Source organism: Scardinius erythrophthalmus (genome assembly GCF_964197995.2).
Source record: "Scardinius erythrophthalmus genome assembly, chromosome: 16".
Taxonomy (NCBI): Eukaryota; Metazoa; Chordata; class Actinopteri; order Cypriniformes; family Leuciscidae; genus Scardinius; species Scardinius erythrophthalmus.
The window spans coordinates 11,565,767-11,592,793 of NC_138236.1; the positions used below are offsets into that span (position 1 = coordinate 11,565,767).

General features: G+C 38.6%; 1 protein-coding gene across 6 annotated transcripts; it reads left to right on the forward strand.

Moving 5' to 3' along the window:
• Positions 1–218: 218 nt before the first annotated feature.
• LOC308704570 (polycomb protein SCMH1) lies at positions 219–20,301 on the forward strand. Of its 6 annotated transcripts, none has more exons than XM_081388982.1 (16): positions 219–1,068; positions 1,678–1,724; positions 2,716–2,796; positions 3,847–3,917; positions 4,025–4,259; positions 4,915–5,003; positions 5,187–5,433; positions 7,466–7,710; positions 9,706–9,876; positions 9,965–10,091; positions 10,191–10,391; positions 10,987–11,154; positions 11,249–11,380; positions 16,334–16,474; positions 16,833–16,975; positions 19,035–20,299. In XM_081388982.1, the coding sequence occupies exons 2-16, from the start codon at positions 1,700–1,702 to the stop codon at positions 19,155–19,157; spliced, it is 2,199 nt and encodes a 732-aa protein (XP_081245108.1). In that variant the 5' UTR covers positions 219–1,068; positions 1,678–1,699; the 3' UTR covers positions 19,158–20,299. The 6 variants fall into 6 exon arrangements, with proteins under 6 accessions (XP_081245108.1, XP_081245111.1, XP_081245107.1 ...); XM_081388981.1 differs by having other exon boundaries at positions 222–310; XM_081388983.1 differs by having other exon boundaries at positions 222–310; positions 2,719–2,796.
• The last annotated feature ends 6,726 nt before the right edge of the window (positions 20,302–27,027 follow it).

The following is a 27,027-nucleotide window of genomic DNA, read 5'->3' on the forward strand; positions in this document are numbered from 1 at the left end:
TGTGAAATAAATAAAGAGTAAGGGGTTTTTTTATGTAAAATGATAAGTGACCTGTTCAGACGGACACAAGAAACGAGTTTTTATTCCAAATATTTTGGTGAACAAACATACACATTATAGATAACTAGCATTGCCTTATTGACCCACTTTGATAGGAGTCTAATCGTCCCGTACAGTCGCGTGCAGTGCAGCCCCTCCCCTCTCCACGCGCTGCTACTGACACACACAAGACTACACGCGCACTAAAAACATGGCGGATAAACACTAACCCTCACACTTGAGAAATCACACAAAAACCTTTCTGCGCAAGGTAAACAGTCCCCTTCCTACCGTCCGTAATAATTGCGTAGCAGTTATTACATCACTTTGTAACTTTAGTTTCGGAAAATGTAAAGGGAAAACACAAAAAGTGACTCAAGAGAGTTGCTTGAGGTTAGCATTTAGCTAATGCTTGTTGTATATGCATTGGAGGTGTTGCCTTACAAAAACAAAGACACAAATAAGTATATTTTATTGTTCGTTTCCTAGGATCGAGGTCAGAATAGCGTAAAGAAATATGCAATTGAGAAATGCGATACGAAACATGGCATGATGCTACGCTAGCATATTTGTTGAGTGTGGTGTTTTGTATGCTGTGTTCTTAAAAGTCTATTGTTTTATCGCGTTAAATGCACATAAATCATCTCTAGAGAGTTTGGCATGATTTTAAATGTACACAAAAAATACAGAATAAGCTTTTGTTCGAGTTGTCGAGCTGGAGGAGTGTAGCGTCCCAGTGAAATGAGGCTGTAGTGATGCTTGGTTCGTGAACGAATCTTTTAAGTGAACGATTCATCATCCATTTGCATGGATCGACTCATATTTTTCTCCTCTCATGCCTTTCGTAGCACAAATGAATCTTTTTTTAATGAACTGATTCAAAAGACTCGACTCACTGGGATGAATCAAATCCCTGCCCCTGCGCGCTGTCATTTATGGAGAGGGAGGGACTGTGTGTTTGGCGCTCAAAGGCGCTCTGCATTTGAACAGAGAACTGGAAAACTGGGAGACAAGGAGCCATCTTTTGAGGTATCTGTACGCATACAGTTAGTTTTTATTGATTCAATCTGCATTTAGACATGAAGGAGCGGTGTACGAACACAGAAATTATCAGATGCGCGCGAGCAGAATAACCAGTATTGACTGAAATTTTTTTGACTGCTAAAAAAAAAAGATGGTTTAACGGGATCTTATCGTTTATAGTATTATTATCTTGTTGTTATTATCTTATTATTCACTTGAATATGAAGGGTTCTGTATCTCTTAACAGCACTTCCCAAACATGTCGCTTGTTGTTTACTACTTCACATTGACCTTTTAGGTCATTGCTGTTTGTTAAGCGTCTGACTCAACGACCCTTTGTGCCAGTCCAGAAAGAAAAATGTTAAAGGGGTCAATCTGTGTGAGAAAAATTTCCTTTTAGCTAGTTGTCTTATCCATGTCCATGTTATTGTCCTTTTGGGAATATAGCTGGTTGGCAGTGTTCAGCATTTTGAGAAAGAGGGAGCAGTGACAGCTGACCAGGACAACAATTCACTGCCTGAGAGACAGACAGAAATGCCACATCGAAGCACACACAACAGACATTAATGTAAGAAAACAGGTTTAAAATCTCAGTTTTGTGTTTATGTTTCGCAGAGAGGTTGGGAAAAGCTGGATCATGAAGAAACCGGTACCACAGAAAGGTGAGACTCATATTTGTTCAGTACGTTGATATTTTTGTTGATTAATAAATTAATATTTTGCAGCATTATTTTTGAATAGAAAATATTGGCATTTTAATTAAATGTTACGTTTTTTTTTAAACAAATGTAAATAAATGCATACATGTTTAATAAATGTATAAACAAATAAATATTTGTTTATAAATAAATGTATAATATCACATTATACTTTGTCAGATTGTCACTGACACATTAATATAAACTCAATATAAATTATACTTCACAAAACCTTATTATGTCAGCCAGTTTGAAACATACAACAATGTTTAGTTTGCAAGACATATAAACACATGATTAATGTAAGATGTGGGGCACATAAGATGCAGGATTTTTTATATTATTTATAAAACCATCATTTGTATAATTTATCTAAATAAAAAATGTTGTTTTCGTTGTTCTTGACCCATGTAAACTTATATACAGTCGGTGATCAAATAACAACAAATTACAAGCAGGATTACAAATAAATACAATATAATAAAATAATATATACAATATATAAATATAAGATACAAATGAAATAAACAGTGCTTCTTCAGTGTTTTTTCAAGTAGGTAAGAAATACTGCAGAAATTAAAGTAATCAAATGTAAAATAACACTGCAAAGTCTTCACTGTGTAAATTAAATATAGATTCATCCCTATTTAAGTAATAACATTTGCTCAGTCAAGAGCAGTGAAAATGTACTCGTTCAAGTTTTTTTCCTTTTTTCCCCCTTTTCCTTTCCTTTTGACCTAATCCGCTGATCCAATGTATTGACACGTATGATTTTCAATCAGTTATTTACGTTCATTTAAGACATAACAGACTGCTTATGAAGATAGTAAGATACTCGCCAAGATTTGCATTTTGTCATAATTAAGTTATAACTGTTATCGGGGAGATATTCTGACTTATCAGGCTAAATAAAAAATGTGGTGATTTCTGATTTTGAAGTGTTTTCCTCTCCCAGTAGCTATTGAGTGGAAAGATGGCAGACGGATCAAGCATGCTCGCAGTGGCCGTCCCTCTCGTGTTCCATCACAGTACCAAGGTAGCAAACTCACTACACTTAAATACCTGCTTTGAGTCAGATATCTAAATTGGGACACATTCAGCATTATAGTGATTCACATCTGAAAGTAGTCTGGGAAGACTTTACAATCCTCTACGGACGCACTGAAACTCGATTCGCCATTGGCTAGTAAATTTTTTTATTTACTCACCAGACTTTTTACATGGAATGCAAGAACAATGCAAATTACAACAAATTTACATAAATATAGTATAAATATCAAACAAAAACATAAATCAAACATAACATAAACATATCAAACATAAATATAAAAAAAAGTTATTTAGTCAAGAGCATTGAGTGATTCTTTTTTGTTTTGGTTATTCAGTCAAGAGCATTGAGTGAATTGTTTTTCTTTTCTTTTTTTTAAAACATTAACATTAAAATGAACATTAAAAATACAGACATCAGCAGGAATATTAGGCTGCTGTCACTTTAAGACATAATGCACGGGTTAGGGATGTGACGGTGAGGATATTTTCCCACCGGTTAATCGACGTAGGACAACACCGGTAATACCGGTATCATTGACGGGGGCTTTTAAATCGCTAATTTAAAGGCGAAAGTAAAATGTGCGCGTCCGCACTGTCGTTTCAAAGAATAGTACAACGGCGAGCGCGTCGAGTATAAATGCCTCATCTGTTTGGGGAGATGCGTGCTCAGGCAGCAGATGCTCGCGCTGCGGAGCCAGGTGAAAGTATAAACAAGGCTTAATGGTGCGGAGCAGAGCGAGCGTTTTCAGTTTATTCCAATGGAGCTCTGTTCTGCTGGCTTCGCCCCTGTGCGCATTTTAGTTTCGCTTTTCAAACTAGCGCCAATTCAGGGGCGGATTGCTTGAATGGTGAGTTCATTAGCCTATTATTCTTAATGAAAAATGCTGTAATTATATCGCAATCATTAATCATTCAGGTTTAGATTATATCTCACTGTGAACCATTATGTTGTTAGTCATGGAATGGAATGGTAGACACTAAAGACAAAAGCCTATAAGAGCTGTTTGATGCTGACATGTTTACCACTATTTTTAAGGGCATTTCAGTTGGGAGAAGTACCTGAAAGAGACAGGAGCAGTCGCTGCTCCTCCTCACTGCTTCAGACAAGTGAGTGTTTTCATGCACACATACAACTGTGGAACACTTCATTATTTTGGACCTATTTTAAATGTCATACTACCACATTAAGATAAAAATATGACCCTTATTCTCAGAGCACTACCCCTCCAGTGAATGAGTTTAAGGCTGGCATGAAGCTGGAAGCTCAGGATCCTAGAAACACTACATCGACCTGCATTGCTACAGTGGTGGGCCTGACGGGTTCTCGCCTCCGCTTGCGACTGGACGGTAGCGACAACAAGAACGATTTCTGGCGCTTGGTGGACTCTGCGGAAATCCAGCCCATTGGCAACTGCGAGAAAAACGGAGGCATGCTGCAGCCGCCACTAGGTCTCTAGAATCTCACAAATTTAAAACCTTGATTCTATTCACAGTGAAATCTGCTTGTTAAGACTACGTCATTAAGACGTAACAAATACTGTGTCCGGGTCCAAACCTCCACTCCATCTCAAGTGAGAATACTATCCCAACGGCCATTTATGAGCAATATTTATGTATAGCTCTTTAAAACTCACAATGCACACTACAGTCTCTGGACAATATTTTAACAATTCTGAAAAGATGCATCACTGTACATGCATCACAAGATGCAATGGAGATTTTGGTATGGAGAAAAAGGTTAGGATCATGACGTTTCTGTAGTATTACAGCACACCGTTTACTTTTGGTTTCTGATAGAGCGCTTGGACCCGGAAACGGTGACGTGTGACGTCAGAAGTAACAAGCGGATAGATTTTTTTTAAAAATCATTCAAGTGAAGATAAGTAATTTTACCCCATTAGCACCATCTTTTGAGTTTAGCTAAAGCACAATACTTTACATGATTTTAATAATGCCAAAGAGAAAATTAAACAGAGCACAATAAGATTGTCAAAGTGCTGTCTCGTCTTGCAACACAAGTAATCAGCAACTTCCTTGCCTTCATAAAAATGTGTTTTTATCAGTTTGGAGTGATATTTGACTCTAAATATTCTGTGTTCTCTAGGGTTTCGTCTGAACGCATCATCATGGCCCATGTTCTTATTAAAAACACTCAATGGAGCAGAAATGGCCCCAGCCCGAATCTTTCACAAGGTATCTGTTGCAAACATACAAACACATACAATTGGTTCAAAGTCAAGTTTATTGTTTTTGTTCAGATATTATTTTAAAATGTTCTGGTTATTTGATGCTAAACGAATACGTTTGCCTTTCATATTTTTTGTCTGAAATGTTTCTCTTTCACTCATATTTCCCTGCATCTCTTTGGCCCTCCAGCAAGAGCCACCTGCCCCAGAGCAGAACTGTTTTGAGGTGGGGATGAAGCTGGAGGCGGTGGACAGGAAGAATCCTCACTTCATCTGTCCTGCCACAGTGGGCGCGCTGCGGGGTGTGGAGGTGCTGGTCACCTTTGACGGCTGGCGGGGCGCTTTTGATTACTACTGCCGCTACGATTCCAGAGACATCTTCCCCGTCAACTGGTGCACGCTCACTGGAGACAACCTGCAGCCGCCAGGCACTAAAGGTATGGATCACTTAGTATGAATTCAGACTCTAGTATTCTGACAAGTGTTTGCATTCGCATTCATGCACAGAGAAGGATGGAATTAAGATGTTGAGGAACAAAAGACCTAACTTAAAGAGGCCAGTGCTAAATACACTCTCACATTTGTGAGAGTATTACCTATGGTTTTAGAGGGTTTTTAGAGATTGAATTAGTGATGTAATGGAAAAGCACATTTATGCAATTTACACTTCCATTCTAAACTTTTTGGGGTCAGTTTTTTTATAAAAAAAAATATATATACTTTTATTCAGCAAGGATGCATTAAAATGATCAAAAGTCACTGTAAAACTTTTTACATTGTGCATATTCTATTTCAAACAAATTATTATTATTATTTTTTTGTTAATCAAAGAATACTGAAATAAAATGTATCACAAAAGTTTCCCAAAAAACATTAAGCAGCACAACTGTTTCAACATTGATAATAAAAAGAAATCTTTCTTGAGCACTAATCGGCATATTAGCATGATTTCTGGAGGATCATGTGACACTGAAGAGTGGAGTAATTGTATTTCTGCCATCACAGAAATAAATTATATTTTAATATATATTAAAATATTAATTGTACAAATATTTCACAGTATTATGGTTTAGACTTCTTTTACAATGTTAAAAAAAAAATGTTTTTACAAAAGTTGAAAAAACTTTTACAGTCTTACCTATGAGTTTGGGACTCCTACCTATTGTTGTCTTGTAAATGAGAGTGGTTTTAGTGAGTTGAATCAGTGGCATATTGGAAAAGAACTTTATGCAATTTACATTATGTACATTTATGTTTGTAGCAAAGGTGGTAACCGGCAAACGTTCAACTTAAAACTTCAATCTTTTGTCACATTTGGGTGACGTGTTCCTTTAAGTAATAAAGGCATTTGATAGAGAGAAAATCAGAGAGAATTTGAGAGTTTTGGTTTACAAGGGGTTGGCATCCACCCAGCTGGAACGGCTGCAAACCCTGTGCCCAATAGCTGGCCTCGCATTGAAGAGCTGGTGTGACTGTTTGGGTGGGATGAACGAAGAGGGTTAAAGAGACAACGCAAGGCCAGTGAGTTTAGCAGTGGAGGAAAAACCTTGTCAGGCCTCTAAATCCAAATTAAACTTCACAGCTATTCGTGGTAAGCAAGTTGTTATGGTTTTTCATTTGTGAATGTCTTTATGCTTGAAGGAAACTTGGAAACTTATCAGCCTGGGATAGAGCCAAAACAAACTCCACCGTTTTTGTGTATAAATGACTTTCAGGGTTAACAGTACTAGAAAGATGGTCGTCTTGTCACTATGAGCAGACTTTAAAGCTTTAGAGTGAAGATCGAAACTAAGGGGCAGGAAGGAAGTGAATTGACTGAGAGAACGTGATGCCACAAATTGACACACACTGCAAGATCAAGAGCAGACCCTAGTCCTGTGAGGTCGTGTAGTCTTCATTTCCCTGAGTTGGATGAGTGCAAACTGCAATCATGGCCTCAGTAACAGGTCTGTAAAGCTCTGAAGTGTTTGTGTGTGTGTTTGCTCTCTTTTAGTTGAATTTGATCATTTCATTCTTGTGGTGTTTTTTTGTTTGTTTTTTCCCCTCAGTTTAAGTCTGATAAATCTTTAATGCGGGTAGTTTATAGACTTTTCAATCTGTTTTGCTTTTGTTGTTAAGAATCTTAATTCAGATGTTTGAATCTTTCTCTCATCATGTTTCTTAAAATCTCTCTCCCTTCCTCTTTTCATGTTGTGCACTCTCTATTGCATCGCTTTTTTTTTTTTTCATCTATGTAGCACTTCAGAGGCCACCAGCACCAAAAATGTGTAACACAACTCATTTCTTTGTTAAAATGTCTCAAAGAAAAATGGGTCAGCTCTGCACACAAAGCCGGTCTCTCTTCATCTTCTGCCTCTGTTTGTTGCTGCATGATGTGTTGGATTGTCCAGTATGATCAGTATTTTCTTTTTCTCTTTTCTTTTCTTTTATTTTCTCTATTTTTTATTTTTTATTTTTTATTTTTTGCAGTTGGGTTACCGAAGACGCTAGGTGCACTTGGTGCCCTACCAGATAGTGGCATAGAGGGGACAGGCATGCCTCCTACGCCAGGCCGACCCCCACCCCAGAAGAAACGTAAGCCTGGCCGCAAGAAAACCAAACTATCCGGGCCCTGGGGTCAGAAAGGAACACTTGGTTCCCAGACAAGTCAGCCTGGAAAGGAACTGGAATCTATTAAAATCCCCAAAAAACGAGGCCCCAAACCAGGAAGCAAGGTATAAAAGTATTTAGAGTCATCATTATATGAAAAGTAGTCTGTGGTAAAGAGGTCTGTGGTATTGACAAAAATGCTGAATGTGTTATTGTTCTAGTTCCTTGGCAGGTTTAGGACTGCCATGAACAGCTGAAAAGCTTTTGATATTCTCTCATATTCTGTCCAGTGGACAGTTCGCAGCAGTGACAGAAATTAAATTTTCCAATATCTTGTTTGCACATGACGGCGCAAAATGTAGATGGAGGGCAGGAAGCAAAAGTCTACATGGGAAGCACTATCACAAACTCAAAATGCCTATGTTTTGCGTCATTTATGGTTGCTCAAATCGATCAAACCAGGAAACAACAAGGAGCTTTTACCGTTTACCAAAAAGTTGTCGCCTTTAGTGGCGTTTTGTGTCTGCTTATACTGAAATTAATATGGATTACCTTTTTTGTTTTTGACTTGAAGTTAAATATTCACATTTTTCATGGTATCGTTTGCAGGGAAGAGAAGCTATTTTATCGCATTGCATGATCATTTGATGTTTTCACTGAAGTTTTGAAGAATTCCTTTCACAATGTTGATCTGGTTACCGTGAATACAGTGTCACGCCCTGGGCACTCGCTTCTGCTTCAGCCATCATTCGGTAGAAATGTCCAAATAAAAATGTGTTCAACAAGCTGACAGAAGTCTATCCATTTCTTTGTTGGGAAGGTGTAATGTAACTTAAGTTTTATTGTTGTCATAGTAAACATTCACTTTCCCATATGGCCACGGAGGAGAATCAGAGATGGTCACATTCAGCGAGTGAGAGTCATACTCACAAATGTAATGTTACAAAATACAAAACTTTCAAAAACACTCAGCACTGTGATTATTTTATTGAGTTATAGGCAGGAGGATTAACCAGTGACATTATTACTAGATTTGCTATCCGCCGTCTTCCCGTCACCTCCTTAACCTGCTTCTCTTAGTGTTTTTACACATAGAAAAGGCGAAAAAGCATATTACATTGTCCAGTTTTCTCCCTGAACAATGATGTGAGTTCCTATGGCAATTCTCGACACAGCATGAATGACCTACAATGGTGACATTTTTCACAATCACAATAGAAAATCAAAATACTGCCCTAAACTCACTAGCAGAAAGGCAGCGCGATATAATATACATATATATACATTTCTCCTGTAATAGTGACTAAACCAGCACAGTATGGAATCTCCTCCATCTCGTCCATTCAGCTTTTCACTTCCTGCTCTCCATCTGAATTTTGCACATCATCAAAATCACGTGACTGCAAAAAAGCTATAAGTTTAAATAGATGTTTACCTTTGATAGGCAGTTTTACCTTTATAAGGGCTTTTCTAACCTAATTAAATGTCATCTTTTATGTCAATTTCTTACATTTAATCATAAATTTAGTTAGAATAATAAGACACTATAGAGTTAGCAATCAAATCAAATCAGTATCAACAAAATCTGCCTTTGCAATGCAGAAGTGTCATAGAAGTGGCATTTAGATGTATTTACACTGTTTAATGCATTAAAGTGCTATTAAACCATTCAAGCGTGATGGCACAATGTCTGTGAATCTCCTGTCTGTGACAGACACACATGACTCATGCGCACAGAAAGCCACTTCAGACAGCGTGCTGGCCACACTTTTTTAATGGACAAAAACACACAAAATTATGCCAAAATGCCCACTTTGTCGAGTATCCTCATTTTCACCAGTAACAGCATGGGGGGGTAAACACAATGTTTACTGTAAGTTTAAAAGGCCAATGATTGCTAAATATGCTTTATGCGAATGAGATGCAATTCCACTAATGTGTTGACAGTAAACTATCCATTTAGTTTCCATCTGTTTTGCTGGGACAGTGATAAAGTGAAATGTATCTTGTTTAGATTAAAGGATTGAGTTGGTATTATTACAGTTTTCAATGTATGGAATTGCTACCAAAATATTTTAAATGAAAGTTTGAATGTGTTGTATTTTTACGTTGTCTTCTAGCTAAGCTGGGCCAAAAGGACAGCGTGGCTTGAAGGAGCAATTGGAGGTCCTGGTAGACCTATCAGCAAACCCAGAGGCAAACTGCCAGCCAGCTGGGCCCAAAAAGTGCAGCAGAACCCAACAGAACCCATCAAGATTCCAAAAAAGAGAGGCCCCAAACCTGGCAGCAAGGTGCGACTTAGTCTGCTGAATAATCGAAAACTAAGGCAGTGTTATTCATGCAAATTTATCCTGACTGTGCTTATTTCTTTGTATACAGAGAAAGCCCCGATTGGTACCCAATCTTATGCCCACCTCCCCAAGCAGTAGCACTCCAGAGCCAGACACCAGCTCAGTTCCACTGGACAACGCCACCATTCCCAGCGCCGCCCTACAGGCCCCTACAGGTACCGCAAGTGTCTCAAATATTTTAAAGTTTACCATGGTAAAGAAATTTTCGGTCCTTGTAGCATGCTGTCTTTCCTAACAACTTCCTTGTGTCTCAGTATGTGTGTACTTGAATAAGTATGGAAAAGTAGGTCCCCATCTGGATGCACGGCGTATGCAGTCCCTGCCAGATCACTTTGGGCCTGGCCGAGCTTCCTCTGTGCTGCAGCAGTGTGTTCAGGCCTGTGTTGACTGTGCACATAACCAGAGCATAGTCTTCTCCTGCCTCAAACCAGGTCATGGAGGAGAGCTCATATCAGGTAAGCACACACCCACAAACCTAATAGAAATGAACTAAAAGCTAAACTAAAAGTCCTATTTTGACTTCTTGTTAGGGCGGAATGTTTTGGGGACAATTTCTAATTGTGAATTTTCTGATAAAAATTGTGATTGCAATTTAAAATGCAATAAAATAAAGCTCCTGGTTTGCTGCACAATTTGTGATTGTGAATATTTTATTATTTATATTGTTACTAAATAATGTTTTATTTTACAGTACTGAAATTTTTGGGTTCCTTATTTCTTCATTTTCAAATGTTAAATCATCAAGCATTATGTGCTTTCCGAAAAGCACATAAACAACCCAAAATCAGAGCACATGCAGAGATTTCTGAGGAACAGCATTTACTGTGAACCGAGCCGCACTGAAAAAAACCCACAGTGCTGCACTTAACTCTGAAACATGCCGTACATATTTATCTAATAAAATCGCAGCATTTGCATTCGATAAGCACACTAAGCCATATTGCGATTTCAGTTATATTTAAATCCATCTTGCAGCCTTACTTCTTGTTTTTAGTTTAGAGATCATAGACTAATAATAACCACAGAATTTTGCCCATTTGACTTTTACAGCCTACTTTGAACAGCAGCACCACACTCTAACACTGCCGGCAGTGAACAGTGTGACGTATCTGCTGCGTTTCCTGGAGAAACTCTGTCACAACCTGCACTGCGACCCATTGTTCGGCAATCAGCCCGTCCCTCTGGGAGGAGTTCACTATGACAGCCGGACATACACAGGTCAGCGCTCATTCGTGCAAGCATTTCTCTCTTTTGTGCCTTTTTGATCTTACAGTTGTGTAGACATAAAAAGAGGGCCTTGTATATGTTGTAGAGAGGAGAAACTTTGCTGAAAGTCTGAGTTCTGGACCTGCTCGAGGCACTAAGAGATTCCTTCAGCATGACGCCTACCATAGCAATCCTGTACCGCACAAAATAGTTAAAACCCACCGTATCTCCTCAGAAGGTATTTCACACTGTTCCACTGCTAAAACAGCGTTTGCAGTTTTTCTCCATCGCTTTTTGAACATTTTCCAAAACGGTCTTAACATTCTCTAAAGTGCAATTGTCACACAGGTGTTTAGTTTTTCATCATGACACTGACTGCTTTCTATATTCTACACAAGAATGTCTGTTTTGTCTAGCTCTTGTGTGTCACACTGAGCTTTTTAGATACAGATTCAAAAGTCAATACTGTAGTTAATTTTGTTACGTATTTATACAGTGCATTTATTTTTGTTAAAATGTGTTAAATGTAAACATGTAACAGGGTTTCCGCGGGGTCTTAAAAAGTCTTAAAAAGTCTAAAATTCTGAACTTTAAATTTAACCCTTTAAGGTACGCACCATGAAAAAAGCAAAGGAAAATTTATTTCTTTGCATTTTTTATTCAATTATGATAACAATAACAACAATCAATATTTTTTTTTAAATTAGACTCTACAGTATTTTAGATACAGTGCTCTACCAAACGGTTGAGATGTCTGTTCATAGTAAAAGAACAACATTCAGAACAAGTCAATGTTGTGCAGTTTCTTGACCAATAAAAAATCTGATGGCTGCTATTGATGGCTCCAAACACATCAAGTGTGTGTGTGTGTGTGTGTGTGTGTGTGTGTGTGTGTCTCTGTGTCTCTGTGTGTGTGTGTGTGTGTGTGTGTGTGTGTGTGTGTGTGTGTGTGTGTGTGTGTGTGTGTGTTGGTGCAAAACTTCACCCAAGATTTGATTAGTACGGGGCCCCCCAAGTCCCACTTTGTCAAAAAAAAAAATTATAACTATCTCGTGGCCTCAAGATAGCAACTCATGATAGTATCTTGAGGCCACGAGTTACTATCTTGAGGCCACGAGTTACTATCTTGAGGCCACGCCCACGAGATACTATCTTGAGGCCACGAGTTACTATCTTGAGGCCACGAGTTACTATCTTGAGGCCACGAGATAGTATCTTGAGGCCACAGGTTACTATCTTGAGGCCACGAGATAGTATCTTGAGGCCACGAGTTACTATCTTGAGGCCACGAGTTACTATCTTGAGGCCACGAGTTACTATCTTGAGGCCACGAGTTACTATCTTGAGGCCACGAGTTACTATCTTGAGACCACGGGTTACTATCTTGAGGCCACGGGTTACTATCCTGAGGCCACGGGTTACTATCCTGAGGCCACATGTTACTATCTTGAGGCCACGAGTTACTATCTTGAGGCCACGAGTTACTATCTTGAGGCCACGAGTTACTATCTTGAGGCCACGGGTTACTATCTTGAGGCCACGGGTTACTATCTTGAGGCCACGGGTTACTATCTTGAGACCACGGGTTACTATCTTGAGGCCACGGGTTACTATCCTGAGGCCACGGGTTACTATCCTGAGGCCACGGGTTACTATCTTGAGGCCACGAGTTACTATCCTGAGGCCACGAGTTACTATCTTGAGGCCACGGGTTACTATCTTGAGGCCACGAGTTACTATCTTGAGGCCACGAGTTACTATCTTGAGGCCACGAGTTACTATCTTGAGGCCACGAGTTACTATCTTGAGGCCACGAGTTACTATCTTGAGGCCACGAGATACTATCTTGAGGCCACGAGTTACTATCTTGAGGCCACGAGTTACTATCTTGAGGCCACGAGTTACTATCTTGAGGCCACGAGATACTATCTTGAGGCCACGAGTTACTATCTTGAGGCCACGAGTTACTATCTTGAGGACACGGGTTACTATCTTGAGGCCACGGGATACTATCTTGAGGCCACGGGTTACTATCTTGAGACCACGGGTTACTATCTTGAGACCACGGGTTACTATCTTGAGGCCACGGGTTACTATCTTGAGACCACGGGTTACTATCTTGAGACCACGGGTTACTATCTTGAGGCCACGGGTTACTATCCTGAGGCCACGGGTTACTATCTTGAGGCCACGGGTTACTATCTTGAGGCCACGGGTTACTATCTTGAGGCCACGAGTTACTATCTTGAGGCCACGAGTTACTATCTTGAGGCCACGAGTTACTATCTTGAGGCCACGCCCACGAGATACTATCTTGAGGCCACGCCCACGAGATACTATCTTGAGGCCACGAGTTACTATCTTGAGGCCACGAGTTACTATCTTGAGGCCACGAGTTACTATCTTGAGGCCACGAGTTACTATCTTGAGGCCACGAGTTACTATCTTGAGGCCACGAGTTACTATCTTGAGCCCACGAGTTACTATCTTGAGGCCACGAGTTACTATCTTGAGGCCACGAGTTACTATCTTGAGACCACGGGTTACTATCCTGAGGCCACGGGTTACTATCCTGAGGCCACGGGTTACTATCTTGAGGCCACATGTTACTATCTTGAGGCCACGAGTTACTATCTTGAGCCCACGAGTTACTATCTTGAGCCCACGAGATACTATCTTGAGGCCACGAGATACTATCTTGAGGCCACGAGATACTATCTTGAGGCCACGAGATACAATCTTGAGGCCACGAGTTACTATCTTGAGGTCACGAGTTACAATCTTGAGGCCACGAGTTACTATCTTGAGGTCACGAGTTACTATCTTGAGGCCACGAGATACTATCTTGAGGCCACGAGTTACTATCTTGAGGCCACGAGTTACTATCTTGAGGCCACGAGTTACTATCTTGAGGCCACGAGTTACTATCTTGAGGCCACAAGATAGTATCTTGAGCATGTTTTGAAAAAATTATTTGACCCTTATAAGACTTATTTTTGTTTAATTAAGTTACATAATTCTGTTTAACAAGTCCTCTGAAACGATAATATGTCAACGAAATAGTTTTACCTTTAAAAGTCCCGCCTATATGCGTCATCAAAGGATGAGTAAATTTTCGCTGTGTCACGTGCTGTTTGAAGGAACAATGAAAAGGCATGCTGCTCACAGACACAGCGCCATCTAGTGGATTTTTTTTTGCATTGCACAACTACACCAAACAATAGAGATGGCTCATTCAGGTTGAGTTAAGCTTGATGCATTTTTTAATTAAATATAGTGACTTAAAGTGTGGTCTACCAAACGGTTGAGTAGTACCTTAAAAAGTCTTAAAAACGGACAGATTTTCATCCTAGGTCTTAAATTTCATTTAGTTAGGTCTTAAAAAGTGTTTACCCTCGTTCATTTCCACAAACGCTGGCCGCAGAAATTAGAAATTATAAAGTAGCAAAAAAGTTTCGAGTTACAAAGCGGAGCTCTAGCAGGGGTCTCCAACATGTCGCTCGCGTGCTACCAGTCGCTCGTGGCTTCATATGAGCTAGCTCGCCAGAGGCCGTTCACATATCGCGTCTTTTGCGCGCTCAAGTTTGTTCAAATGTAGGCGGGCGGCAAGCGCGCTCATAATTGAAGTGACGCGCTAATTTTTTTACCAGGCGCAACGAGATGAAAAAAAAAATCTAAACTTTTCAGAATGCCACAAACGCACCACAGGTCATGTGACAGGAACCAACCAATCACCCCTTTCCATAACAACATTAAAAGCTCAGTCAACATGAAGGATGGGGGTGCACCCAAACACTACTAATAAATATAAGCTAATGTATAAATGTCAGTAATTTATCTTTTTTGACTCATTCTTTTTATATAAAAAAGATTTAAAGGCTGAAATATGAGGTTTATCTTTGTATAAAACCTTTTTTGTCAAAACTTTATTTGAACTTATTTGAACTTGTACTTGTACATGTTAGTAGATAATGTAGATAATGGTATTTTAATGTTTACGTAAACAAAAAGTGCATATTGATGCTAATCAATTTGTTATTTACTGTTTTTCGACATAAAACTTGTTGAATTGACTTCATTCTGTAGTATTAGTACTTTTTGAACAGGATTCTGTGATAACCATGATAATTTTGGTCATTTTAATCATCTCGTCATTTCCTCTCTAGTTATGATCAACTATGATCAACTAAAATCAACAATAATTGTGTTTTTACAGTATAATATGCAAAAGTACAATTTTCTATTAAAAAAAATCTACCTCTCCCTCTCTCTCACACACACATCAGATAATCCTAGATAGATAGAAAGATAGATAGATAGATAGATAGATAGATAGATACTCTAATGATCCCGAGGTAACTATCTATCTAACTTGGATAATGCGTCGTGTAGGTCTTAAATTTCAATCTTTATGTCTTAAAAAGGTCTTAAATTTGACTTATTGAAACCTGCAGAAACCCTGTGTAAACTTACAGTTGCTTGTTCATTTTTACACACTTTTATGTCTTGTCCTAACACCACCACCACCATACATTCTTACATATCTTCCTATTGCTCCTCCACAACAAGCAACTGTGAATTTTTCAGTTTACATGTAACACATTTCTACAAAAAATAAATGCACTGTATACAGTACTGCTGTAGCTGCTGCTGTTTAGGGTTGTGACATTCCTCCCATGTTCAAAAATGGTAGTGATTGTGCTGGGCAAACTCCATATATATATATATATATATATATATATGATTCCAAACTTGATTGCGTGATTGGTAAGTTTGTGATTCCTGTTTCATTAAAATGGCTGGCCATTTGCCAATTTAACAGATATGACAAACATTCCATGTCAGATTTTGATAATTGAATTTATAATTTTGCATGTGATGTCTCATATGATGAAAGAATGTTTAGAAGTTGAAGAGTTTGACAGTTTTACTGAGAATCAACTTGCAAATAGTAGACAATCATACTTACTCTTTTGCGAACACATGCCAAAACATGCCCCGAAGTTCAAATCTGATGTGAACAAGAAACCTTATTGTTCAGAGATTTGAAATTATTTTATCAGAGAAAAAATTCTGATTTGAGAATTGATCCAAAGTGATCAAGAAAAACTGTATCAGTAAACTCTATATGTGTTATGGCCTTTTCTAAGTGTTAAATGGTGTGTGTTTGTGCATTTTTGCGCTTGATCAGAACCCTTCCTGATAGAGAATGGGGTTGGTGGCTCGGAGGTCTTGGAGAAAACACATTTGTCTCCCGGACATGGCTTGTCAGTGCGTCCCCTCTCTCAGAATAGCAGCTCACCGGGGAAACTACATCGTCTGGGCTCAACAGGTACACAAACTAGCCCACCGTTGAAGATCATGTGCATGGACTTAAATCTAATTTAAACATGGAAAGTTTTATTTCTGCACTATTTCTAGGTTACTAATCAAATGTAAGCAGATCTGAGACACTGACTCCTCTGTACAAAAAGTCTGACTTTCTGGATGGTTTAGGTAGTTCATACAGCTTGAGTGCTGCTGTTAGCAAAAGTAGGACAAGTATTAATATTTCAATCCAGTCGTGGTTTCAGACTTTTGGACCCCACTGTAAACCTTATTCGGGAATGCAATTATGTGAACAAATTATGGACTTCAAAATCTCAGAAGATCTTGATTTTTCACTGATTTGTCTTCTGACTGCTGCCCAGGTTCCGAACGCTTTCTGAGCTCGAGAGAAAGCCCGCGACCCAGTGGACAGGACCCCAACCTGTGGACGGTGGAGGACGTCATGCAGTTCATCAGAGACATCGACCCTCAGCTCGGACCACACGCAGACCTCTTTCGCAAACATGTAAGTGAAGCAAGTCTTGAATTCAGTTTGATCAAATTCAGTGGTATATCACATCTTTATCATTTTAAGAGGTTTTACATTTTTGGACAGAAAAACAAGAATCACTGTACAGCCTAATGAAATTTGGCCAATATATAAAAGCCGATAAATAATGTATTATTTCCTTCAGCTGAGACACTTCAGATGACTGTTCACCATGATGGTTTTGAATAGCTTGAAATATGATTGGAGTCACTTTGAAAAGGAAAATACAGTTAAGTGACACATGTGCAGCACAAGTCTGTTATATAGGTTACATAAAATTATAATGAGAACATTAGTGTAAAAGAAGGTTTTGAATTCTTTGCGTGTCCGTGTTTTGCGCGTTGTTAAGGGCACAGTTTATTGGCACATTGACATTTATAACTATGATTGGGACTTATTACATAACATTATAAAGAGAACGGTATTGTACAAAACATTGTGAATTCTTTGGGTTTAGTTGCCGTGTTTCAGCGCGTTGTGATAGGAAGAGTGCATCCACAACAGGAGTTGCACATTCTGACTAGCACGTAACTTAGCTTAAGTTAACTTGTGCTTTTGTGTCGTTTTGTGCAGATTTAAGTTGTGATATTATGTTTATGTTGTATAAATATGATTATTCTCATATATGATGCGTTTCGTTGAGTTAATTAACCCTCTAACAAAGCGCTTCAGTTTACCGTTCTTCAGCTTCAGCGCACAGCTCAAACAGCAGTGATTTTATTTGAAAAAGTAATATTAATTTTAGATGTTTCTTTTTCAAAAACATGAATGCATTATTAATAATAATAACTAGCACTTTTATTTTTCTCGTATTATTTTCATAAACAATATGGTTTAATTCAAATAATTTCATTATTGTCCGTGCAGAGGCTATTCCATTTTATTTAACCATAGCATTCTTTATATGCAAGAAATGTTTGTCCAGTGACTTATTTGCATTATTTAGGCATTGTATTATTTATTTGTAAGGCAATAGATTATTATTTTTTTGATAAAGAAAGTTGGCCATTATAGGAGTGTAAAATTAATTTTAAAACTGGTTCAAACAAGGCTACTGTACTGTATATGTTTGATTTATGTAGAAGTGCTTGGCTTGTAAGTCATGGCTTTTAATGGTGAGACTTTTTTTATAAACAGGCTCTCAAAGATTATATAAAAATTTGGATTTAGATTGAATAAAACATGCCTTAAGTATTTTAAACTTGTTTTACTGGTAAGCAGTATTAAGTCCTCATTAAATGTGTGCCCCAGCCTTTTTAATTAAGTAAAATAATTTAATATAAATTATTTATTTTTACATTTTATAGGTTTGTAATTTATTATTATTTTTTGTTCAGTTCTCAAAAAAGGTCTTAAAATATCTAAGTATGATTTTAAAAACTCTGCAGAAACCTTGGAATAAAGAGATAACATGAAGTGCTGTCTCTTTTCTTTAGTTTTAGTTTTTACCTCCTATGATGCCATTTTTAGACAGTTGAAGACTCGCAGTCTCAAGCTTGAGTCTTAAAATCTGCGCACACTGACATTTTTTCCAGTTTCAGTCATTTCACCATCCAAAACACATTTCAGGGATCGTAAAAGATTTAAACCGTTGAAGGGATGCCGTCTTGTGTTGGTTTGATGTAGCATGCTGATCGATTTGATCATTTTACGATGAATCTTAGCCTCTGACAAAGTTCTGACAGTGTCACAATAAAACATTTTGACAATACGTAACATTTTTATTGTAGATAGAAGTCACCTTTATTTATATAGCGCTTTTTACAATACAGATTGTATCAAAGCAGCTTCACAGTGAAAACATGAAAATAATACAACAAAGTTTGTTTCTAGAAGAAAATTGCGTCATCCTCCACCTTAAGTAAGGCAAATCAATAATACTGTTGAATATTAAATGTCCCCAACTAAGCAAGCCAAAAGCCAAGGCAACAGTGGACTTTGTGTCCGATATCCTTTACACATGAACGATATTCTTAATGTTTGTGCAATAAAATGCTAAACATCGTCTTGTCTGGGTGATACTCTTCTGTTACAGGAAATTGATGGCAAAGCTCTCCTCCTCCTCCGCAGTGACGTCATGATGAAATACATGGGGCTGAAGTTGGGTCCCGCTCTTAAACTCACCTTCCACATTGACAGACTGAAACAGGGTCGTTGACCTTAATGGCACTTGAACGGTTTTCTTTCTGATCCTCAACCCTTTACCCCTTCCAAGCACATTTCAAGATGCACTGCATGCTGGGATCCTTGCGTCCCCCAGTATTGTTGCAGGTGTCGGCAAGCTTTCGAGCTCCGCCCATCTCTTTTCCATCCCCTTTGTTCGATACTCCCTTTCTCCTGGTTTAAATGCATTCTGTTATGAATTATAGCACTGTCATGACGTTTTTTTGACGGATATCCTCACGGTTGTTCTCACGTTACATTCACGGTTGTTTTTGTACCGTTCCAGAACATTTCACATGTTTAGACTTGACTGAAGCAGTGAAGTGGACAGTATACAGGCCATTTTTAGGCCTTGATTTTTATGAAATACGTTTAATTGTATATTGTTTCACCCTACATCAAATAGGGTGTTTTGTATGGCTTTTTTTATACAAGACTGATATCTTCAACTAACTCCAGATAAACACTAGATCCCCAATCATGCCAGGGATCCGTCCGGACTGACACCTCAGAACCCATTACTGAACCTCCATACTTTATACACAGCACATTTAGGAATTAAGATGCGGTCACACTAGACTTTTGAGCATGTCAAATTACTTCAGAACAAATATGGGCAACATTAAATGATGTCACTCTCTCTATGTCATCTGTTTGAATCAATTGTAAATGACAGATAACAAAACATTAATTTTGTCACTCTCTCTATGTCATCTGTTTGAATCAATTGTAAATGACAGATAACAAAACATTAAATTTGTTATATTATCTAGTCCACTTTGCGGGAACCCTGCAAGCTGTACAGCTTTGAAGTCTCTATTCTTTCCGTTGCATTGAGCCAAAAGGTCAATCTGTGACATTTAGATACGTTAGTTAAATGTGTTTTTGCTATACCAATTGTCGGTTAAAAACAAAGCGCAAGAGTTCTTAGCATGTCCTTGCATTCATGCGTTCAGATGCGTATGAAAGGAAGTCTAGTGTGACTGCACCTTTACTGCTATTATACACTCTGCTTGTATTTTATATTGTGTGGATGTTTACATTGTCTTTCTTGTACTTTTTATACAATATGGTAGAGTGCATATGTTGACAGCGTTATTCTCCGTAAGTTGAAATAAAAATACGGAGCTTTTCCTCAGTTTCTTTTGTCTTTTTTGCCTCGGATCTCAGAGTAATGATGTGTGGTTAGTTTCTATGGAGTGCATACTATGTTTATATTATATTTTGTGGGACACTGTACAAATTAATTCTGTGACACGTATACATAACCTAAAAGGAACTTTGCATGAAAAGTTGCTAGTTCACACATTGCATATCTTAACCCAAAAGAAAAGTGGCTTTATTAGAACCTTACACTTTTCTGTTTGTTTGCTCAAAAAGAACAAAAACTTAATTGTTTAAGAGTTTGTTGAAAGTGCTGTGTACTGTATATGTGGAAAGTGTCATGTATGATGCTGGTTCAACACCTTTATCAACCACAGGGGGGCAGAACAGCTCTTTTCTGTTTCTTTTGTTCTATTTTTAAGCATTCTGGCTGAAGAGCATATAGACCTGAGTCTCCAATTGGAACAATTTTAGAAAGATACTATTTCTGTTCTTAAACAGTCTTAAAGAGATTTAATATAAAATATACAATGTTTTGTTTCAACCATGTGAACGTCATGTTTAGTCAGTAAAGTCCTAATATAGCAAACCAAAATTAAAGCAATAGTTGTCAAGAATTACTCCATTTCTTAGTACCACAGCACATACTGAAAGTGCTTGTGGCGGTTTTCACTGACAGACATGGGTGCACTATACGTGCCGAGTGGAGGGGATGTCACATACTGTAAATCTTACCACAATATCAAAAAAACAGGAAGGCGCCTTTCAGGGTGCAATACGTTGACCAAATCCCTCAGTCAAAATCGGCATGTGTGCACAGTACAATACGCGAATAACAGAGTCGTGACTTACAAATCCCTCTGTAGTTTGTAGTGTGGAAACCCCCTCTCTATCATACTGGCTGTACCAACATGCTTAGAAACATTTTTGAGTTTCAGTGTGCTGTCTGCGTGATTACAACCGGTCCAGATTTTAGTCATACCTTATGTGTTTGCATCATATCTTCAAAACTATGTGTACTTTGATTAAATGTGCTGGAGTGTTCTGTGCCCTCAAAAAAAAAAAACACACACAAAAAAACAGTTTTTTCTCAGGCTGTGCTATCTAGATGTCATTAAGGTCTTATTTCAATGAATATATTATGGAGAAATGGAGTTTAACTGTAAGCAAACACCCACCTTGTCATTAATCATTAAGTGTTTTACATGGTCTACTTTCAAAACTGATTTCATATATCATCAATATCTTAAAAAAAGAATATTCCATGTTCATGACTCTCTGATACTAGCATGTTGCTAGCTGCGCCATTCTATTAAGCAATACAAAATTTACTGAAATATTAATTTAAATTTAATTTGTTATCAGTACTAAATTAATTGTAATCTACATTTCTCTCACCTCATCCACCATTTCACTGCATTCTGGGATTGCTTTCTTTGTGAAGGATCCATGTGAGATATCTGGAAAGCAGCACAATTAGCCTTTGCGTCTAAGATGCTTTAAAATCCACCTTACTAGGTTTTTGAACAGATCAATGTTTAAATGTGGAAAGGGTGTGATTTCTATGCCATTCACGCCCTGTACTTTTTCCAAACAGGTTTCCTGAACACTCCCCATTCTTCATTGGTCGGACAAAACAGGTAGCCCTGACCCAAACTCACACCATTGGTTGAGCCACTGTTGCTATGTTGGGCTGGTCAGAGAATTTCCATTTGATTTCAACTTCCATAACCAAAAAATTGCACTTTATGCAATACATTCTTGTAGCTATACTTTGGAAATGGTATGAATTGTAATGTTTATCTCATAGACTTTCATTGAAAGTGCTTGACTGCAAATATGTTTGTTTTTTAATCAAGCCTACGGACAAGTTGAAATTCTTTTCTGTGGTATCTTAATTTGTATTGAATCCAATACATTCCATGAACATCTCATATCAACTCCACGAAGGATCGCCAAGATGTGTCAAGAAACATGCAATTCAAACTGATTTTCAGTGTTTGCGGTCACAGCAAGTATATTTAGAATTCAAGAGCATCCAGCAAACTCACTGGTATTCAATCGGAAGAGCAGACAGGTGCTCTCTCAGCCAGACATGCAACAAATATAAAAATGTGTCTGTCAGACTCCTAGAATATTCTGAATGCTTAGAGCGCCGACACACTGTTGTGTGCCAGAGGGTGCTGGGTTAGTTTCTACCATCTGTGATATGGGTTTTGACCACTTCCAGCCCCCTCTCTGTTTTTACAGCTTTATAGCTTGCCTAGTGCTGTTCCGCATCTTAGAGACCATGTTGCTCACTGATGTTTCGGAAATGTTGTTTGATCGTACGTCATTTGTCAGCATGATAGTAATCTCTAGCGGGCAATATCAAAACCCACATGGCCTTCTCAGTCTGCTCCTTCTCGACCTGCCAAAACAGTGTGCTTGTGATTCTGCCACAGTGCTCTGGAAACATTCGGAGCACACACTTTGATGACCTCACCTGGATAGCTCGTGTTCAGTGGTGTCCATCTGCCCATTGGTCGTTTATGTTAAAGCCTGATGGTCTCAGAGCTGGGGGATATCGGTAGAACTCGCCGATAAGATTAACACACAAGAGCTTAAAGCCACACCTACATACACACACATGCATGCACAACACTGAACAAACAACAAACAGTGCCACTCCTACATCAGCTTGTTGAAGCTGGCCTGGCTGAGAGGTACGCTTCACACAGGAAAATGAATAATTTACACAGTGCCCTTAACTTCAAAAGCCCAAGGCAATAAACAGTGGAAGGGGAGGGGAACGATGGGTGCAAAGAGGAGAGAAATCTCCAGCGATTTTAGCTGTCAAACACTCTCGGTGCCACGGCCTGCCTAAACATGTGTGGCATCATCATTTGCACATGTATAATTAAGATATTAATATGTGTAAAGACCTGTGATGGATCAGATCATAAAGGTGGTTATGGTAGCTCTCTACGTAACTAGGTCTAGCTGAGGCTTATCCAGCTTCATCAAATGAGGACTGCTAGATGGCAGTCAGGCGAAACAAGAGCAGGAAGTGTGGTCCATCACAATCAATTTCTTGCATACGTTCACACATGAATGGCACGTGTGTGTGTGTGGGGGGGGGGGGGGGTAAAACCAATTGAACTACGAAAAACATGTTATTATTTGAAAGACAGTCAGTTGACAGAAGAGAAAACATGTTGATGCGTGTCCCACCCATCTCTCTTTTCCTGTATTTCTCTTTGTGATATGGTGATCTGAAGCTAATAGGCTCATTAGATCACATGCATATAAATAATCTGAAAGGTTTTTGCAGCCTGGTGCTATAAAATAGTCTTTTAAAGTTCTGTGGTTCTTTAGAAAGCCTGTTTCAGATAACACGAGGCCTTCACTTTTCTCTTCTGTGGGACACAAAAGAAGATATTTTGATAATTAAAAACCAAATCTGTTTACATTCTTCATATCTTCTGGAAGGAAGAATAGGCCTTCAGTTGTACAGGAGGGTGAGTACCAAATGATGACAGAATTTTGGGTGAACTATATTTACATTTAATCATTTAGCAGCCGCTTTTATCTAACGCAACTTGAACTATCCATTTAAGGTCCTATATAGCACTTTCAAAGCATGGTTCTTTATGGAACCTTATAAAAAGGGTTCTATTTAGCACCAAAAGGCTTCTGCTATTGTTACAAGCAGAAGAACCCCATTTGATACTGTTTAGAACCATTTTTCTTAAGAGTGTAACTTTTAGTATGAATATGTTGGCCTTAAAGTTGTGAATAAGCTGGTGTGTTCCAAAACAATGACAAAATTCACATTTAGGAGATATAAGCATTTAAAACGTACAGATTCTCACTTCCGCTAAAATGGATCACATATTTTTATGACATCACCGCGGACTTCAGCTTCTTATCACATCTTCTGTCCAATCAAATGCTCTCTAGAATCTAAAGCGTCCCGCTCCCTATGCTATAAATACCACCTGGTCAAAGCAAGCGTTGACATGTCACGGAGCAATATGGGTTGGAGATGTGTGTTTGGTTGCTCAAACGCTTGAGTTTTATTCAATTTTCCAACTGTATGTTGGTTAAGAATGAAATGGCTACAATTTATTCACACCTCTTCTATTACTGAATCCAACGTATCATCAGCATTCAGATTCGCTTCCATGGTGCTGTCAAGTTCGACTTGCAGTCTGTGAGGTAAACTAAGGCCGTGTGTCCACCAAAGCATTTTTTCACGCGGCTGGCTTATTTTGCCAATTGTTTTCAATAGGAGCGCCGCGTTTTTTAAACGCCATGAGCGTAACGAGGCACTGAGCCTTTTTTTCACGCTGAAGCGCTGAGTGCTCAGTGTTTTTTACCAGTCACCGAGAGTTGAAGAATGTTCAACTTTGGGTAAAACGCAGCGCTCATCATTGTAACTTTTTATCCAACCATCCAATCACAGTGGAGGAGAGGCGGGACTAATACCACACCAACCAACCGCCACATACAATGTCAACAGATGACAACAACAAAATAACTGAAAACAAGAGCCAGAGAAAATACGTTACATTGTATCGACATTTTAATTTAGAATCAACACAGAAACAAAATATGTGTGAAATAAGATACTAGTAACACTTTCGCGGATATTCCGTATTATAACAAGCAAAGCGTCTCAACTGAAAAAAATGCTGTGCTGCCAAAACGCTCTCAAGCGCCCTAGCTAAGTGTTTTCAGCAGAGCGCCTGTCATTTTCAGCTGGCTAAAACACACGGCCTAAATGCTATTGGCTATTTGAAAAGGGGGTGGAGCCATTCAATATGTCCCGCCTTAGCTTCCCGTTTCAGAGGAAATTACGTCAACGCATCATACAAAGCTGTGCGTACCAAGGCACTTCAGTGGGCCTTTAAGGAAGTGTGTTATAAGCGATAACGGCAAGTGGAACCGCAAAGGATAAATTTGTGCATATGAATCCCATGCCACGTCAAAGAAGATATTCAAAATAAAAGTTCTAAACTTCAACTAACTAGTTCGTTGGTGGGCATAACTTGTATTTAGATGTCTTCCAAGGCTTTACACGCAAATACGAACACAAACACAATTACCGTAATTAACTACTCATTAACTGACCTGCAATGCGTTGTATAGCGTAATTTCTTCAATTACTGTTTAATGTAACCATTAGGCTGCTCTTGCTGTGCTGTCAGATGTTTTTTGGAGATATTTTAATAAAATGTCTCACTATATTTTTTCTTGGAACAACATATCATAGAAAAATAATTGAATTAGTAAACACCTTAGCCACAGACTGTTGTCAGGAAAGCCCTGTGTAAGAAAGAGAGATTGCTGACTCTGTGACATGCTGTAAGAGGGGGTGGTCTTCAGGATCCCTCATGGCTACTGGGTAAAACCCTAAAGAATTTCCCACACTACCAATCTCAATTTCAGTAAGTGTTTTTTATTTCATTTTAAACAAGACATTTCTTGTTTTACGACCTTGTCATTTGCTTATTCTAGTGAATCTGAGGTTGTTCAGAGAGCTCACTCAGAAAGAACAGTAGGTGTGTGTTCATGTGTGTGTTTAGAGATTATTGTGGGTGGCCTCAGAGAGAGAGAGAGAGAGAGAGAGAGAGAGAGAGAGAGAGAGAGAGAGAGAGAGAGAGAGAGAGAGAGAGAGAGAGAGAGAGACAGCAAAAAACAGTCAACAGTAAATGTCTCCTGTCACACCCTGCTTAGCGTATGTCTAGTCTGGTTTCTCAGAGGTGGATTTACACCAAGTGTTTGACAAAATATGATGGCGTAATACTAAAAGGCTTTAGCATTCCAAATATTCTTCAAAAAATTATAAGTTAATTATGATAAATTGCTGTTCTGTCGCGTTTTTCTCTGTGCAAAATAATCCGCTAAGAACTGAAAGTAATAATCGGTCACACCCAGTTCCTAACAGACGGATCAGTGGTGCCATCTTGGGCCTGGCCGAGGAGGACGCCCAGAGATTTTGCTATACGGTTCTCTTTCACACAATAGTTGCATGTTCCATTCCCTAAAAAAGTAGCCACGCACACCTTCCCTCTCCCTCTTGTGCTCATACACCTATATTTATCTTTTTAAATGGTAAAGTTCATGAAGACAGCTGAATTCCCCAGAGAAGAGGTGAGATTACAGAAACATCTTTGAACTGAAAACCCCCACCGTTCAAAAGCATGCAGTGGAGTTTCTTTTGAACTGTATCTGTCTATAAATTTTGGATTAAATGTCACTTGGCACATGTCACCCTTACAACTTGTTTACATTGTACTCATGTACAGTACAAGCATCAAAACAGGCCAGTCTACGAAACAGGTGCCCGTTTTAAGTGTTTCAAAAAGGCCTTAAACATTCCGACATTTAAGTCTTAAATAAAATAAAAGAGAAACAATAAATATTAAAATATGTGCAGTACCATTCAAACGTTTAGGGTCAGCTTTCTTTGTCTTTGAAAGAAGTCTGTTATGCAGATCTAAAGGCTCAATCAGTGATGACATCCTGAATGAGAATCTGTACTTTTTCAGTCTGAACACACTATGGTTAATCCACAAGCACAACATTAGGCATCTAATTTTGCTGCTTACTGGTCCAGGACTATAAGCACAATGGATTCACATCAAGATCATCTAAAGGAAAGACCATCTAAGGAAAAGGGCAACTCAAGAACAAGCCAGAGACTAAAAAACTGTGTAGTTTTTGAAAATAAACAGGGTGGAGCCAACACTGAAGCACTCCAATGGTGTCTGTTA

Coding starts and splice junctions, on each gene's coding strand:
- LOC308704570 (XM_081388982.1), top strand. CDS start 1,700: ATGAAGAAACCGGTACCACAGAAAG. Junction 5,434..7,465: donor GCAGCCGCCAGGCACTAAAG/GTATGGATCACT, acceptor TATTTTTTGCAG/TTGGGTTACCGAAGACGCTA. Junction 16,475..16,832: donor ACATCGTCTGGGCTCAACAG/GTACACAAACTA, acceptor ACTGCTGCCCAG/GTTCCGAACGCTTTCTGAGC.